The sequence below is a fragment of the Pezoporus occidentalis genome, unplaced genomic scaffold, assembly GCF_034315485.1.
Source record: "Pezoporus occidentalis ecotype Australia unplaced genomic scaffold, CSIRO_AGI_Poc_V1 ctg177, whole genome shotgun sequence".
NCBI lineage: Eukaryota > Metazoa > Chordata > Aves > Psittaciformes > Psittacidae > Pezoporus > Pezoporus occidentalis.
The window spans coordinates 274,888-293,289 of NW_026913607.1; the positions used below are offsets into that span (position 1 = coordinate 274,888).

Sequence of the window (18,402 nt, forward strand, 5' to 3'; positions counted from 1 at the left end):
ATGGTTTAATTTGCTTTGGGCTAACAGTGTGTTTGAAGAGAACTGAGATTATGTAACAAACACAGGAGTACAGATAGTCCTTTCTATCAGAGGGATTTGATTTCCAGTCACTTTTAAGTTTCATTGTCTTGGAGGTGTTTTGAACAACTGCCACACAGATGAAAAGGCAGCCTTTAGCATGGCTTCTCACAGGTTTACAGCGCAAGTATGGGGTCAGCACAAGATCAAGATCTACATCCACTTTCTTGGACTATACACAGATAACCACTGTAGCCACACACTTCTGAGGTAGCCTCGTTCGAAAATCAATACCAAGTTCATCAGTATTATCACTACGTTATGAGTATGGTTAACCACATCCACGATGCCTAAAATGATTGCTTACATCCTGAAAGTGACTTTGCCTCTCAAATGGCTAGAAATAGAGCATAGATGACTATCCCAGATGGAGACAGCCCTTGCTGCCTATTGGCAGTGAAGACTTTGAAAGACATGCTAGCCTGATGCACTAAATTAAAATGTCAGATATTTGCCTGAGCTGCCATCAGTCTCCCTTTTACTCTTAAGTCAATTATACTAGTAGTTATTTGTGCTTTCCAAGTACCCATCCAGAACACGTAAGCAGCTGCTGGACTCGCACTGCACACACCTCAGTGGGTATATAATGGGTACACAGTGGGTATATACATGCTATGAGCATCAGGTTTATCTATCTTCTTCAGTGGAAAGGTAGACAGGACTTTTGGTACCTGTGGCTGTTGTGCAAGCCACACAGTGGGAAAGCTGAATGGTAGACAAAGGAACCTGGATGAGCTGCATCTCACTTACGTTTAGATGACTCATTAGTCAACAAATTATCATAAATTATATATTCTTACTGGTATTAACAGTAAGTGAAATTAGACACCTCAGTCCCTTAAAGCCTGGATGGGGGAAGCTGCCTGCACTGAGAAACAGTTCAATACCTTTGTACTCTGGCCCTAGGCTCCCTTAATAATTTTTTAAGGTGAATGAGGCTTATCCTCCACCAGTTACGTATCATCATTGGCATGACTTCAGTTGTTGTATTGTACACTCACAGTCACCCCACCCTTCAGTTTGCCTCTTTATGCACCTTTGTGTTAGGATAAACTGGGAAAGGCAGTTTAATTGGGGAAGAAAGTTCACAATCGAGGAAGGAGTTCACAAGTCTGCTCTCTGCCTCTAGACAAAGAGCAGCAACCGATGTCAAAGCCTCCTGGTCATCTGGCTTGTCTTTCTGGCTGTGAGGGGAGTGGCAGACCACAGAAGCAACACTTCGTAAGAGACTGAGGAAAGGAACTTGTGAAGCAGCCATTCAGCTAAAATCAATTACCGGGCCACCTAGAGCTTACAAGGAAGAACACCTTGAGGGGAAACAAAGGAGAGACGAGGAGAACAGCAATGAAAAGACTTTGGCTGTTTGTTTTCAGTGCAAGTGAGTACTAATTTGGTTGTGTCCTCAAGGGCTGGGTAGGAGGAAACAACACTACAATGGAGTGCTCTAAGGACTTTGTGTGCTTCTTTTTCTGTTTAGTGACAGTTCCTTCATGTTTATGATCAAGCAGGGTTGTTTACTGTCTCTGAGCATCCAGACTCACAGGCATTTCCTAAAGCTGCAAGACAGCATTAGGAACAGGAAAAGAATGCCACTCTTCATGAGGCTGGGAAGTATCTTTTAAAAAACAGTTTTAACAGTTTTTGTTAAATACAGGAACTTCCTCAGCTGGGAGTGGAAAAGCCCTTGAGTTTTATTATTTTACAATTAAATCTGCATGTACCATACATTTCCATAGCCTAAACCCTGTTGTTTATATGTACTCTGATACAACTTGCAATCTCCGTATATTATTCATGTCAAGGGGATGCACAATAATCCCTACTAACACATATAAATCAGCCAGCTTGCCCTTGATCACATATTTGCCTTTTCTCATTCTGTGTTTCAGAGCCTGTGGTCTCAGTTCCACTGCTTCTTAACCTGTTTTGTCTTCTCATACCTATGCTCCTATACCTTCTTCCAGGCTTCAAAGCTACACGTATGGAAACAGCTTGTTTTTTTTAACTAAAAACCTGAAAACCTCACTTCAGTAAGAGCCACAAGAATGAAATTCACAAAGTTTAACACAATTAGAAAAAGTGGATGTGCTCCATAAGCAACAAATGTTACTTTGCTCATGATTTGATGATCAATATGTAAACTGTGTAACACCACTGGTGGTCATTCTCCTTTTTAATTATTCTTCCCTTTCATGCTATCCAAAATACAGATGGGAAACTTTTCAGAGCAGAAACATGTATGTTGGGTGAAGCTCTTCTTGCCTGTTTGGGCAGGACTAAAATGGTCATAATTCAGTGTTAAAATACTAGCCTGTGAAAAAATTTTGAAGGTAGATTCCTGCAATTCCTGCATTGCACTGGAGTGGAGAAACAGCACAAGACATGGCAGTGCAGCTGAGAAGCCAGAGCTGCCCTGAATTGGCTGCATCAGGGTCTCTGCACAGGCTGACTTCTGCTGATCAGCCTTTGACTGCAGTTGTGTGCATAACTGGTGCTGTGAACTCCTTGCTCTTCACGGACATTGTTAATCAAACAAAATATTTACTTTTACTGCAAATTTCACATTTAAGATGTTTCCCCTGTCCCACTTTGGAACTGAATTTCAGCTAAATGCTGAGATTAAGTATTGAGAAATTAAAAGTCAAAGCATTTCCTTGTAAAAAACATCTCCACATTTCCTACTTTTCTCACTTGCTCAATCTACCAAGACAAATGAGCAATAATAATTTTGTTTGATCAGAATATCATTTTTGTTAGTGAACAAAATATCTTTCTCATTGTTTCCAGTTTATTAATTGCCCTTGGCACTAATGACACTTAGTAAGAAAAGTGTAAGGAGACAGGTCACTTTAATTTTCTTCTTCCTTTGTACAAGTATAAATGTTTAAGTTGAGCAGAGGGAGATAAACCTTTCTCAATTTCTTACAATGTTATAAACGTACTGATAATCTAAGGCTCAAATGTAGGTGATGCCATCCCTCTAGTACTACATAGGCTATTCGTCCTCTCTCCTATCCTGAAATTTTCAGAATTGGCCTGCCCCTTCCTTCAGCCATACTTCAAATAGATTCTGTTTCCTGTCAGAAAACAAACCAAAACTACCCATACAACCAACCCCTGCAGAATAAAGCCCTATTTTTGGACATTCTGACTAAGACCAGCTGCCTGTTGGTGGCTTTATGAGGAAGTGAAATGTAGTGAGAAGGAGAAAGGAGGAAATTGGTGTGAGTAAATGGCATCCCAGACTGCAACCATGCAGCTTCCCCAAAGACAGGAGCCTTAATGAGGGAGGAGTGGGAGCCAGAAAGATTTAGTTAAAAATCAGATCATCAGAAGTCAGGCACTGGGGTGACAGCAACACATTAATAAGCAGTCTCACTTGTATGGGCTGCATCTGTTGTATGTGGTGTTCGGTTCAGCTGCTCCCTGACTCTGCACTGAAGACATGTTTGGAAAAAAACAAAGGCCTCATTTATGGTAGGATTTGACTCACCCAGTCAGAAGAAGGAAGAGCACTTGTGAGGGGAAACCTTAGGGTTGGGCCATCTTTTCTTTGCCTCAGGGCTGAGTTAGTAACTGGTCAGTAAATCCCAGCCTGGCGGAACCAGTTTCTGAGTGAGGGAAGGGTCAGGGAATGGTTTTCGCTCCATCTCCTAGTACAGACAGTAATCCTTTTCAGCTAATGCAGGAAAGTGTTTCTATCCAGGTTAGAAAGCTTTCTAATTCGAAGGCATGATGAGAACATCAACAGTTAGAAAGAGCTCTGGGGGCTACGCAAACATGGGTGTTGCACTGGATGCTCCAAAGCAGTGAAAGACCGGGGAGTGGCTGCAATAAAACCATATTAGCAATACTTTGCCCTGCTGGTTTCCTTCTCATAGCTGTCAGCAGCTGTAAACAAATTAATCCCAGAGAGAACAGAAACCACTACCACCATGGCACAGAGGAAGAGACTAAAACACATGCATAACTAATGAAATGCGCAAGACCACAGAATAACTCAGTTATGGGACAGGGAATGCAGAAAAATGGGAACTTTGGCTAAAAGCAGATCTTCATGCCAATCATCCCATGGTACCCTTTGTAATTACCTGCACTGCTACCAGCAGTGACAACAAAACCTTTTCGGGTCCCTACACTGTTGTTTTCTAATGGACACTACCGTTCACTACTGCTCTTGATTGCAGTCAAGGATCTGGTAATGCCCAACTTGTCAATGGCTTACTCACCTAATGCATGTGGCTGTGGTATTTTCTTGTAAAAAAAAAAAAAAAGTATTCGCAATCAGTTTGCAGCTCAAGGTGGAATCCAGACATCCTCTGCTCTCACTCTTGCACATTACATTTCCTCACGGATCTAATCTGGAGACAGATGTGGCAGAATGAGGATGCAAAGCTTACTAGATGGCAACTTTCCAGTCCAGTCCTCTCTGGGGAACACCGACTCAGCCTGGTTCTCTCAGAAGCATGCTTCCCCACCACATAAAGCATGGCCCTCTTGGGGAGAGCATACAACTCTACCCTCCTCCACTTTCTGCCTTACTGGACCATGTTTGTCTTTACCACAGGTGTGCCTCTGAGCAGTGCTCTTTCCTTTGTCCCTGCACTCCCTTTACCTAGTTTCAGACTTATTTTTTCAAATGATTCAGTTTTGTGCCAAAAAATGAAAACAAACCAAAACACAACAACCAACCAACCATACACACATAACAAAAACTGCAGGGAGAAAGCAGGTGGTGGTAAATGTGGGTTCCCACAGGCATGAACATCATCTAGGGCAGGGACAGAGGTAAACCTCCAGCTGAATTCTGAGAATACCTAAGGCCTGCCACTAGTTTAGGTATGATGAATTAAGCATCAAGTCAAACAGAATAAAGCATACAAGAAACACCTGCCCTGCCTGTGCCCTGCATACTTCAGCAGGGCACAGATGGATTCCTCTGTTATTCAAGTCTCAGCTGTTCCTGTGCTCTACAGTTCTGAAGAAAGGTGACTACTCCCCTACTCATTTTTAAAAACTAATAGCTGTTCTTCTGTTTCTTTCAAGCTCTCATTACTTTTCTAGGTTTTTCTCTTTTCAGGGCATTACATGAACAGGCCTTGATCCCTTAGCACAAAACATCACTTGTCTATGGACTTGGATTGTAGCAAGTTCTTTGACAGCTTTACTGATCCCTGAAATTCAACAATACAAATTTGTTAGTTTAGCCTGAATCCTTAAGACTGCTTGATGCACTTGTATTATCTGTTTATCTGTGTACATTTAGAACTGTCAAAGGATATCAGACACATTGAAAGAGTACTCAGGAAAAAAAAAAAACAACAAATGAAACAAAACATCTTTATAAACTCCATGGCAAAGTATGTCCAGGTAAAGAAGAGGGGAGAAAGGAATGGGAAGTAGTTTAGCTCTTACCCACCCTGTGGAGCAGCTTCCTACAATCAGCCCCAGCCAACATCACCTCTTGCTTAGTGGGGAATGTCATAGATGACAGAGGGGATGTGGTGTTATTGTGGCATGTAACAAAAACAAAGAGACAAAATGTGGAATGCAGACACCATTAATTTTTGCTGAGTGCAGCATTTATTCTCTTCCCAGTTCTGGTGACTGCACATGCCCTCACTGTGGAAGCACCTGCCAAGGAAACACAAGTGGCACAAGGGAACAATGTTACCCTCCGCTGCCAGTTTAAAACCGAAGCTTCCATTGACTCAGGAGACATTGCCGTCTGGAGAAAACTCAACAGTGTGGAAAACTATAATAGTGTGGTAAACTGCATAAAGAAACATGATAGGGCACAGAGGAGGGGTGGCTGGGAGGGGAGATGGAAGCAGGACTCAGAGTGGGCATGTGTGCTGGGAAAAGAAAAAAAGATTCCTTCAAGACTCTCCTTAATCTCAGAACTATGCAAACAGAAACTCTGATTTGAGAAGCAATATATCCATCCATGGGCTAATCCATTGAGTTAGATAGCAGGCTCATACAGAAGAAACTAAGACTGCTAATTTCCCTTCCTTCTCTCTCAGGATGATGCTGTCACTAGGTATTTTGATGGACTTGTCCAGTATGGCAAGGGCTAAGAAAACCGCATACAGTTCAGTGGTGATGTAAACGCAGGAGACGTGAGTATCACCATCAACGCAGTGACCATGGCAGACAACGGCACATACGTGTGCAGCGTGCGGCTGAGGAATGACCCCCCCCCGGCAGATCACAACCTTGGCTCTTTTCGTCCTTGGTAAGCATGATGGAGGCAACACCACATCCATTAGACAGAACTATCCTCCACTTTCCCAGGAAGTCCTCATCCACAGTTCTTTGGTCTTTTCCCACTACTATGGAAGTAGGTTGGAATGCTTGTAGCATCCAAATCCTTTAGATACCTGACTGCAGAAAATAGGCTTTAGAGTTGTATGGTTCACTTTTCTAGCAACCCTTGTCTCATTACAGGTCACTTCTCATTCTCCCTATGGCTTGTCACACTCCAGTTATCAAAGGATGAGTTACCCAACACTATTGGACATATCCCAAATAGCATCTTACAATTCCTTCTTGGATGATTACTGCCAAGAAGAGAGAAACAGATATATGTTCACTCCAGTTCCTTTGAAAAGAAGGTGGCAGGTGCAATACCAACCTCTGTTTAGCAAGAATAAAACACACAAGTGCAGGAGATGGGTTGAAACCAAAAAATACTTCTGATTAATAAAATTAATTCTTTTTTTCTTTCTTAAGTTGCACCATCCAAGCCAGAATGCAAGGTTTTGGGGACAGCAGAATATGGACAGACAATCAATCTGACCTGCAATTCTCATGAGGGCTCCCCAAAGCCCAGATATACCTGGCAAAGCTTCAATGTACAAAATGACCCCCGTGCACTACAAACAACAGAAGGTATGAGAAACTCAAACACATCACCTGTCTGAGATATTTGTAGATCAGGGCTGGAAAAAATTTGAAATGTAAATACAAAAACACACTTAAGGATTTTTTTTAGGAAGTTCTCTGACCAGGATTTTGAAAAGTTGTCCTTTTGATGTAAGACACACTCACAAGTTACTTAGCAGGGAGAAAGGACTGTCACCTGAAGTAACAATGGTCAGTAAGGTTTTCACTTCAGCTCTCATCTGGTGAGAAACCTGGCTCACTCTGGAAGCAGCCAGAAATAATTCCTTCTCAATTGCTGGGTGTAAGAGCATAACATGAGGAATAACACTGAGGTTTCTAACTGGTGTGTCTGTATCTCAGCTTGCTTGACAATGACCAGGCAAAAGTAGCTTTCAGAGATGACTCCTCACATAGAGGAAAGTGGTATGAGAATCAGTTACACCTTCCTGCTTTGAGCATGAGAGAGGTTTCTGGCTTAGGACTGTCACAAAGGCCCAAATATTTAATTTGCTTTCATTTTAAATCAGAATCTGGGGAAAAAAAATTTGCTTTCATTTTAAATCAGAATCTGGGGAAAAAAAAAAGTTGAAAACTGACTTTCCATGACAGGACCTTTGGTAGAACTATTCACACAGAAATGAGGGTTTAATTCTCTTTGAAGTGTAGTAGTGAAAGAGGACTAAGATTTATTCCTTTAAACAACTTTGTTTCTTCCTGATATATGTTCAGCACCAGAAAGACTAAGTATCTGAACCTACCCTTCCTGGTATAACTTACTGTAACATCACTATGTAAACTAAACATGATCATATTCAACTGTCTGTTCAACACAATAACCGATTCTTGCATAAATTACCCAAAATACCAACCACCACCAGGGACACAAGCCTCATTCATCTGACTGGCCGCTACGTGGTGCCAACGCATCACACACAGCCCTGAACACACCAGGATTTGTCGGTTTGTAGCAGCAGCTGCCTTTCTGCTTCTGTTCTTTCCTGGGACAGGGGTCTCTTCCATTTCCACCTCATTTTGTTCACCAGAGCACCAATGTCCAAGTAGTGTGCCGACTGTCCCCTTCTGCCCCAAGCTGGCTTGACACCCTACTGCCACTACAAGCGATTGATTGCTTTCTGTGCTAAACAAGTCCCAGTGCTCCAGAGTGTGCAGAAGGCCCTGAGGAGCCACTCCAAAGCTGGTAGTATCTGACCCACATTTTTCCCAATTTGACTCACCAATTACTTTTGATTTAATATGGGAGAATTTACAGTCCAGTTACAGGCTGCTGCTCTGAAAGCTATAAACCTCATACTGCACCCACAAAACAAAAAGGCAAGCAAGCACGGACCGTATTTAGAGATTAAAATAACTAACTCATCATGCAGTCTGTTACTTCTTGCTTTGCATGCTCTTTAACTATCTGATGCTAGGTGCCAGCAGTGACGACAGAGAATCCCAGTCCCACAAGCTGGCTGGAAAGAAGTGAGATTACAGGGAAAACAAAACAGGAAAGTCACCAAAAAGTATTCAGAGCCTTTTGCTTTTAGAGCTTTTATCAAGTTCATCATGATGTAAAAGCATGTACTACACAGGCAAATGTCAGCTGGAGATGTAACAAACACAAACTGACTGCTTGAGCAGACAGCTAAGCTTTAGCATGTGGTTCTGAGCTCTGTTAGGTTGGTCAGAAAGCATCAGTATCACAGCAATTTCATGTCATTGCATTTATTTTCCTTCGTTTACTTTTACAGCCTTCATGGCCTCTCCCAGACCAGGAAACTATTTCAGCCACTGCTAAATAATTCAGATCTGAAGTCCCAGGAGTTGGAGGACTGAAGAGCTTTTTGTTCTTTTACAAGTTAATTCATCAGATGGCCAGTTCTCAAAGCTAGATGCTGGTTTAGGCCATCATATATTTCTCAGCAAACTCCAATGCAAATGAGCTTTCACTAAGCACACATACCTCTTCACCCTCCACCTACAACTTTCTTTCTAAAAGGAATGTTTGAATGCCACACATCCCCTGTTGTCAGCTCAAAACAGCACACTTCTGTTTGTCCTCCCACAAATCACACTAAAACCTAGCAATGAGCATGGCAGGCCCTGAGCAAGACAGAGCAATCCATCAGCTTTAATAACCTCTCATCACTCCAACTACCCTAGGCTGGAATTGAAAGGCTGCTGTCCCCTGCTTGCTTCCCTTAATTCTTCTCTTTTTTTTTTGGACTGGATTTGTGTTTCACAACAGGGGAACAAATAACACTGAAGAACATCTCGGTGGATACCTCTGGCTTTTACATCTGCACTTCGACAAACATTGTGGGAAAGGAGTTTTGCAACATGACAGTCAGCGTAATGCCACGTAAGAGACAAGACTTGCTTACTGGAAGAGTGGTAGCAGAGAATGGATCCTAGCTAAGTGTCAAAAGATTAATGGAGGCAATGCAGTCAGAAGTATAAAATTCTCCTTTCTCTCTCTGAAAAAAAAAAGTACACTTTTTTACTTTTAAGTAAGATTCTCTGCATTGTTTTACTAATAGAGCAATCACTAACTCTAGGGTTAGTTCACAAATGACAAAAAAATGTGCACGGCGAGACAGGACTGAGCCCAAAGAGTCTAAAACTAAACTGTATCAAGAAGTACAGCAGTTGTTCAGATCCAGGGGCTCCTCCATATCACTATTTAACTAATTGCTCCTGCAGACTTAACCAGGTACCTAGTACAGAATGAATTCCAGTTGCTGTAGTCAAACAAACATGGCTTCTACTCAGTGTGTATCTGGTAGTGAGATCTGACCTCTGGTGGTGGGATTCGAAGTCCAACGATTGTGCTGATTGCTTTGATATTGTTCTCAGTGAAAAGCACTAATACTTTTCTTCCTGTCTAGCATCCATGAACATAGCTCTCTACGCTGGCATCATTGGTGGAGCTGTTGCTGCAATTACAGTTATTAGTATTTTAGTCTATTGCTGCTGCTGTCAGACAGAGAAGGAAAAGGACTATGAGATGACGTAAGTACTTTTCTCTAGAAAAACACATGTGAGGTATGAAGGATTCAGGTTCTCCCTCCACCCTCAACACAGAGTGGAAAGCAGAGGAGGAAGAAAGAAATCAAGGAAAGCATGCACTGCTTTCTCCTTTCAGTTTCTACCCTAGTAGCTCCCAGCTCTTCTCTTACAATATACCCACTATTACCACACATCTTTGCGGCCTCTGGGGTATAACCAAAACATTCAAACCTTGGAACTGAATTACCAAGCCAAATTCAGTCAAGCATGCACAGCTACTTGATAAGCAAAGCCCAGACTGTTTCTCATTTCCCTGAGCCCCTACAGCTGTCTCTGTCCTTGCTAGCCTCATACAGAACCAAGGTGATCTGTATTCAGAATTATCACTCCAAGACCGAAACATTTTGTTTATTCTCACGATGGAAACAGCCCATTGGAAGAAAAGTGGGATAAGAAAAGATACACCAGTCACTCTTTCTCTACATACATGCTATTAAAAAAACCCAGCAGTTCACGCACCTCTTGCATCACCAGTGAGACTTAATTTCTGGAGTTCAGTTTGGTACACTTCCAGGTCAGCTTGGGGCAGTCTAAAACCCTTCTAACACAAAACCTCTTCAGCAACATTTCTAGCTGATTTAAATTAACATCTCTATCCCTCAACGATATTTTAGGGAGCAAGAAGATAAAAATGAACACTCCAAGGTGATGCCTACAAGGCATGTGAGAGCAGAGGATGATGTTGAAGACAAATGAAGAAAGAAGCGGGAAGCCAGTGCCATCTTCAGGCTTTAATGAGGCACAGACACCACTGCAGAGGAGAAACCAATCCCTCTTTTTTACTGCAAGAAGATTTTTCGGAATAATAAGGTGAAAGCTGATGGCTCTGCCTTCCAAGTTCTGGAAGAGAATATTCTTGTCTCCCTGGAAAGAAGTGACTACATATAGTGAGTACCTAACCTCATAGCAGAAAATGCATTTGAGGCACGGTTTTATCCCGTCATCTAAAAATAACCAGTCTTCTAGACTTCCCATTCCTTCAAAAAAGAAGCCAGTCAGGTCTATTTGGAGAACAGAGTTGCTGCTGTATCCCCAACTCCACAGAAGCTTTCAAAGTCACCAACAGGAAGTCATCAAGGAAAAGTGGTCTTGTTCATGGTGTTACACATGTGCAACAGCTTACAGCATTGTCCAGTACAGAAACTGTTTTATGCAGACTGAAGCAAGCTGATTTTTGACGGACATTTTATTGAATGTGTTCTCTGTATATATTATACATGCACACATAAATAAAAATAAGGAAACCATTCACAAATGACCAATGAAAGTCTCCTATTTTGGAACAACAATGCACACTAATGGAATGGATAAGTTAATAATTTAGATGAATTTGCAATTTAGCATTTCCTCCTGACTGTTGCATGGGCAAGTCAGTAATAATCCATTGCTGCCACTTCTGAAAAAATGACAGTGTGAGAACATGTACGTGGCAAACAGATCTTCAATAAAAGGGGGTGTGGAGGGGATGGACAGATAACGACACACTGAGAAGTACCATCTTATTCAAAATTGTAACAATTTAATCAGAAGCGCTGTATGTGCAAATGTTGAGAGTTAGTTTATCATTAGTTTATCATCTTTGGAACAGAATGGACTGTCTTTGTCCAAGAGATTGGCAAGATGGTATTAGAACAGTATTAAAGCTGTTTGAAAGTTTTTTGTTTATTTGGTTTGGGTTTTTTGTTTTGTTTTCTTTTTTTTTTAGGAGTTGCTCAATAAATAACCTACACAACAATATTTATTCTTTCAAAGGTCTCTCCTGCATCATCTTGGAATCACAGAACGGTCTGGGTTAGAAAGGGCCTTAAAGCTCATCCAGTTCCAATCCCCTACCATGGGCAGGGACATCTTCTGCTAGAGCAGGTTACTCAAAGCCCTGTCCAACTCAGCCTTGAACACTGCCAGGGATGGGGCAGCCACAGCTTCTCTGGGCACCCTGTGCCAGTGGCTCACCACCTTCACACAGAATTTCTTCCTTACGTCTAATATAAGTCTCTCCTCTTTCAATTTAAAGACACTCACCCTTGTCCTGTCACTATATGCCCTTGTAAAACATCTCTCTCCTGCATTCCTGTAGGTATTGTAAGGCTGCTACTTCTTCAAATTCAGGAGTTTAAGAGAATTCCTGCAATGCCTCCCCCATACCGTTTACCCCCAAAGTCACTGCTTTTAAATCTGTAAGAAAACTCTAACATCTAACTTGCAAGCAGAACCAGAAATTCTCCTACACACAGGCAACACTTTCTAGATTCTGAACTATGATAATCAGACTACCAGAACTGTTATTCTGGCTTCTTTTCTGCCTGCCTCTGTCTTACTTGGTACTTAAAAAGACAATTATTCATTTCAACTATTAACAACTTCAAAAACCCACAACCACAGTTCTTTACAAAGTACAAACAAGCCCAAATCTCTCAGGCAATGAAGAAGCTGAAATGTAACTGAGCAAGACATTCTAAGGACCTATTCCCATGCTTAGTTTGGATGCATGACAGAATGTTGCAAAAATGGATGACAAAAAAAACCCAAAACTTTCCATACAGAAACTAAAGGCAGATAAATAAAGTGCACAGCTCTGAAACAGAGCTGATACTTTCATTTGTAACAAGCAAGGATAGTACAAATTATCTGATTTGCATTATAACAAGTTTTTACTGTGAAACAAAACCTATTTCTTTTGTAAATGTTACAGGTATTTGTCAGCACTCTGCGTTCCCTCACAAACACCTGCACCCTGGGGCTGAAGAGGACTTCTGGTGAGTGGTAATAGTGTGTATTCAGATCTTAACTAGAAAGCTGGAAAGGACTTAATTACCAGATGTATTTATGGCCAGAAACTTTCTCGGGCATCTAAACCATTTTAACACTATGTTACCTATCCCATTCTCTTCACTTTTAAAGCATGTGAAGCTTAATTGCTGCTTGTTCAGCTGAAGTCTTGAAGTAACATTTGCACACTGGCTATTTTAAGCAGAAGAAAAACACAGAATTGCTAACCTGCATTAAGTTACCTGAAGAAACCAGACACAAAAATACAGAAGAGACAACACAATGACCCCTAAATCCCATTAATTCAATTCTCTGTAAGCAGGTTCTGTAACAGGTAGCAGGGAAAAGGCAAAAGGCAAATTTGACAACCATTAAAGCGGAACTACTTATATTCTGCAACACTGAGCTCAGTTCTACACTGGGAAGTACAGTAAGTGATAGCACACAGAGAGACGGCTGAGATATTTCAGTGCTGCTTATAATCTCTCCCCCCTTTTGTTTTCAATAAGACTAACATTTCAGAAGTTTTGTATTTATCAGAATGCTACATGAGTTTTTCCTTAAACAATTTGTTAAGCTTAGTCAGCCAGAAATACACATTCAAATTCCTATCTTTCTCCAAGGTTTTCCTGTGACTGAATTAATTGTGTGTCTTGTATTGCTTTTGAAGCAATAGCCTGTAGTATACCCACAGATTTAGACAAAATTAAAGCAGCACTAAAGTACCTAGGGGAAGACAGGAAAAGCTAGCAATACTCAATTCCAAAGAATGAATGTATGTATACCCAACTTGTATACTCACTTCCCTCAAAAGGAAAGAAAGAGAAAATGAACGACCAGGCAAAAAAGTAAATTCCTACTTTACCTTCTACACAGCCTATAGTAAATCACTGTTACGTTCAATTTTCACAGTCTATTTCCAGTATCCCTCTTCTCCTTCACATACTCAAAACCACATTTCAAGAGGACTCACTCCATGATTTTTTCAAGGAGAACAGTGGAGCTGAGCAGCCTATGGTTTCCTAGATCATAGAATCATAGAATGATTAGGGTTGGAAAGGACCTTTAGATCATCTACTTCCAACCCCCCTGCCATGGGCAGGGACACCTCACGCTAAATCATACCACCCAAGGCCTCGCCCAACCTGGCCTTGAACACTGCCAGGGATAGAACATAATCATCCTTTTGACAGGTGTGTGCAGTATTTGCCTTCCTTTGCTGTGCTTTTCTGTGCTTTCTAGGATTCTTCAACGGTATCAGGCAGCTTTCTCAGTATCCTCAGATGCAGCCCATTTGCCTCTTTGTACTTGTACGGATCTAGAACTCCCAACTGATTCCTGACACGCTCTTCATCCACTGCTGGTGTTCTCTTTCCTGAACCCTTTCTGAGCATAGAGATCCTAGAGACCTTATTAGAAAAGGCTGAAACAAATGTTTGAGCACTTCAGCCTTATCCATGGTACGACAGCTATGTTACTAAACCAGTCACACAATTCAGCAACAAGACTTTTTCCTGTTCAGTCTTTCACTGCTAACAAAGTTACAGAAGCTCTTCTTGTTGACCTTGACCCCTTGCAAGCATCAATTCCAGGTGAGCTTTGGCTCTCCAAACACCATCCATCCCTACAGGCTGGCCAGTGTTTGTGCATTTTTGCTTCGTAGCCCACACGTGCTTCTGCCTCTCTTCCCTGCTACTAGACTACTGCGTATAACTAGAGAGCAGCCATGAGTTCCCTGTATAGACAAGAAGGTCACTCAATGCATCTACCTGCATTTCTGGACTTCCCTTGCATTTGGAAGATGCTGTTCTTTATGAACTCCTTTATTCTTCAGACCTGTATGAAATCTCCAGGGATTCCACCCCTACCCACTTCCTGCATAACCCCCAAGGTCTGCTCTCATTGCCTTCCTCTCTCGTCAGGATTTTGAGAATTTTTTTCCAGTATAGAGACATACAAAAATCTGGCACTGCTACTGCTTATTTCAAGATACAGTGCACAGTTAAGAACTGATCAGACAGACAAGAGTTAATTACCTCACAATCCCTGTTGCTAGAGTAACAGCACTACTTTTCTATTTATTTGTATCATCTGTTCCAGGAAAGACACCAAGGCAGGCTTCTGTTTGATGAAGTTCACAGTACAATGAACAAACTGTTAAGATTAATTCTGGATGCATTGGGATGTAAGGGGGACTTGGAACTTCTGTCTCCTCCATTTCACCTGTTCGCTAGGGAATGAAGGGGACTGTTTAAGAATGGTAGAGAAGCTTGTGGGAGCTCCAAAGACAGAAGCAAGGAAAAGTGAGGGAACAGAGATAATACAGGCTTAGGCTAATCAAAGTGTTTGCCCATTTCTTCTTTTTACTGAATCATTGCAATAAAAATTAATTGGCAGCTCATTCTGTGGTTGATAGGGATGATAATCCTATCAACCATATCCCTATCAAGGTATAAGAATCCCACAGAAAACATCAAGAGGGTGGAAACTAGATAACAAACTTGCTACTCCCCTGCCATACTACAGTACATTTACTCTGCCAAAGGGAAAGACACTGTTAAAACCTTTGCAGTCAGCTGCATATACCTCCATCTATCAACCAGAAATTAAAAACTCAGTTTCACACATATACTGGAGTCACTGAACTTTGGGAAAAAATCTGAAATTCTTGCTAAGGGGAAGGATTAGCATTTTTTAATTTAAACTAACAGGTCAAAAGCACAGTCCTTCTGTGTTAATTATGCAGGGTTTTCAAAAGAGATCAGGACCAGAAAACTACAGCTATTTTGCAAAGAAATCCAGACAGGGCTTCCTTGAATCTGATATTCAGCACACCACCATCTGACTGTGATGGCTCAAGACAGAGTCCCTGAAATGGGAGTAAGTTTTCTATGTGCAATAGACCTCACTCCAGGTAGCTAGCAAAGAAAACACCCAGTGAAATTAATACCAACTGTGCCATTTGCTAAAGGATCGCAGCACTGCCTTCTCCACTTTGACATGTGCCTGAACAGCAAAACCCACCACCTGATACTTAACAGACCCTCCACCCAGAAAATCCCCTAACGAACCCCTTCCTTCTATCTTTTAAGATTTTGATGACTAGCGTATTGCTAAAGACATAGTAAAGATTTGTCTTGCTTTAGACATAACAAGCTTTGGTAACTTAAAATGCAGATCCTGAAACTGACACAAGTATCGAGGTCACAGACCTCAGGAGTACAGAGACTTCCCTTCCCACACATCAGGAAGGCAACAAGATGGACTTCTGTGCATGCATCTGAATGAGAATGGGGAGCTGGTCATAAAGGACAAAAAGGCAGCAAAGGGACTGAATGCCTTCTTTGTCTTGGTCTTTACTGGTAAGATCAGCCTTCAAAACAAATTTCAAAATTAAAGACAAATTCAGCTATTACTGTATCTACAGTATATGTATATATATTTAGGAGAACATTTCTGCTACAGTAGAATTCTCGTAACATTCTTAGCTAGAGCAGTCAGAGGTTAATATAACTTCTGCATACCTAGCTTCTACAGTTCACTGAAAGAAAGTGGACAAGCCATAAATGCACACCAGTCAGTTTCTACTACACAGAAGCAGTAGCTGCTGCTTACTCCAGATGAACACACTTTATTTTTCAGAATCAGTTACACACTCTTCAAATAGAATGCAAAAGAATATGTTGCTACAGGTTAATATCCTGATGTCACAGACTACATCAGCAATGTTGTTACCACAGTCCATTTTATTTTCATGAGCCTTAGACAAACTATTCTCCCAGCCAAAGGTTTTATAGTAGAGAATAGTAACAGACAATTCAACAATATGAGTACTATCCATGTAACTAGAACAAAAATACATATTAATTTTGTAATGTGTATGCAAACCCAGAATGACTTTTACCAATGACTGTTGGGACTGAGTGAGCTACCCCAATAAGAGGGCACAAAGTCAGGTCTGACAGAATCTGTTAAATGTCTCCTTTACAGAAACAACTCCTTAGTTCAATTACCTGTAAAACCCATATGCAGAGTACTAAGTTGCTGTTACTTTTTACCATGTGGAAATTACATGTTTAAAGCTCCCAGGCTGCATCACTCTAACTCAGCTCAAGAGCCACTGTGCCTTTACTTGGTTTTACTTCCCCTTGAGAATTTTGTCATGCAAGTGGACAGAATTCTATTCCAATTTTAACCCACCATTTGTGCCTTACCAGTACTATTCCTTGCACTTAAGAAGTGTGCTAAGGTTGTAAGTCATCATCTTTCCCTCAACTTTACTTTCCCATTAAAGGAGAGAAGCATTACTGCATTGTGCTTCCTAGGCAGAATTTATTTTTCAGGAAATCAGAGATTCAAAGTGCAAGACCACCAGGGAAGCAGAGCTGCAAAATAAATGAATTTTCCATCATCCTGCAACAGTTGTTAGGAATCCCTCTCAATATATACAGAACAACAGTATTAAATGAGTTACATTAAGTTAGTGTACTCATTATATAGATTTTACAGTTCTCAATACCAGAAACACTACAGGTTTTTGGATACTAGGGCAAGACAGTTACTGCCCTAGTTAACAGCCCACTGCCTACCTATAAGGCTACCTGTAGCTAGGTCTTCCATAGCTTATGTACTATTTTAAGATGCCGGTGATAAGGTATAAACATGCAAAGGAACTGTAACTCCGTATTTCTCCATTTCTGCTCAGATTCTGCACCTCAGTCTTGAAGATAAACAACATCTTAAACATAATAATGAATGCTCTTTGGTTTGTGTACTCTAAATATGAACAATAATGAATTCTTGTCTTCATAAGAACTGAAACATGAAACTTTAACTGCAACACCAACCCCTGGAAAGAACTCAGAGACACAGTTCTGTATGTTCTGAAGTATCAATGCAGCAAGAACTGTCAATTAAGAAACTTAACATTTTAACAACGTTATTCCAATGCAGAGAAGCCCTTAGCACTACTAAACAGACATTCTTACTTGTTACAACATCCCCAGATGCTTAATTGGTACATCACAGGCTTAGACACTTATTGTCCCTTACCTGGTGGAGGAATTCAGCAGGCAGAACAGAAGAATTCAAGAAAATTTAGTGATACAGGCAAACTTAGGTAAGAGGCATGAAAATAGTTCAGTGATCCTGCAATACTGGAAGAAGGGCATTAACTGGCCTCACAGCAACTGTAACAGGTTTCCAACTAAACAGCAATTGGACTTTTTAAAACATACTGATCAGCATGCTCAAACTTATTCATAAATGTGCTGCCCTCTTATTTTGACTGTGTTCTGTTTGGGTTTGGCTCCCCCACCCCCACCATGCAGAAGAATGAGCTACCTAATCTTCACTTTCAGTTCCTACAAGGAATGCAATAGCTATCTTCTCAGTTAGTTGCTATGGAAACAGTATTTCACAACTGGACCTCTCTTGGAACAAAATGTAGAAACAACTGAAAAAAATAATCTCGTTTCTGACAATCAGTTGCTTAAAGACACACAAAGGACAAGGCTCTGACAACAGACTTTTTGGGAACTAGTTCAACACTTATACATCCATAAAATGAAACAACTAACTTCTTAACGATACTTCAGT

At 41.1% G+C, this 18,402-nt stretch overlaps 1 protein-coding gene and 1 long non-coding RNA gene across 2 annotated transcripts in view; both read left to right on the plus strand.

Annotated features, from left to right (window-relative positions):
- LOC134161619 (uncharacterized) overlaps positions 1-18,402 on the plus strand; it is a 226,094-nt gene that overhangs the window by 140,807 nt on the left and 66,885 nt on the right. The gene's annotated exons all lie outside the window — the stretch shown is intronic.
- On the plus strand, positions 1,351-11,282 carry GPA33 (glycoprotein A33). Its single transcript, XM_062614624.1, is given in 8 exon segments — positions 1,351-1,456; positions 5,677-5,825; positions 6,105-6,275; positions 6,277-6,316; positions 6,814-6,972; positions 9,215-9,328; positions 9,855-9,978; positions 10,650-11,282. Coding segments are annotated over 8 exon segments (873 nt in total). The 5' UTR covers positions 1,351-1,422; the 3' UTR covers positions 10,732-11,282.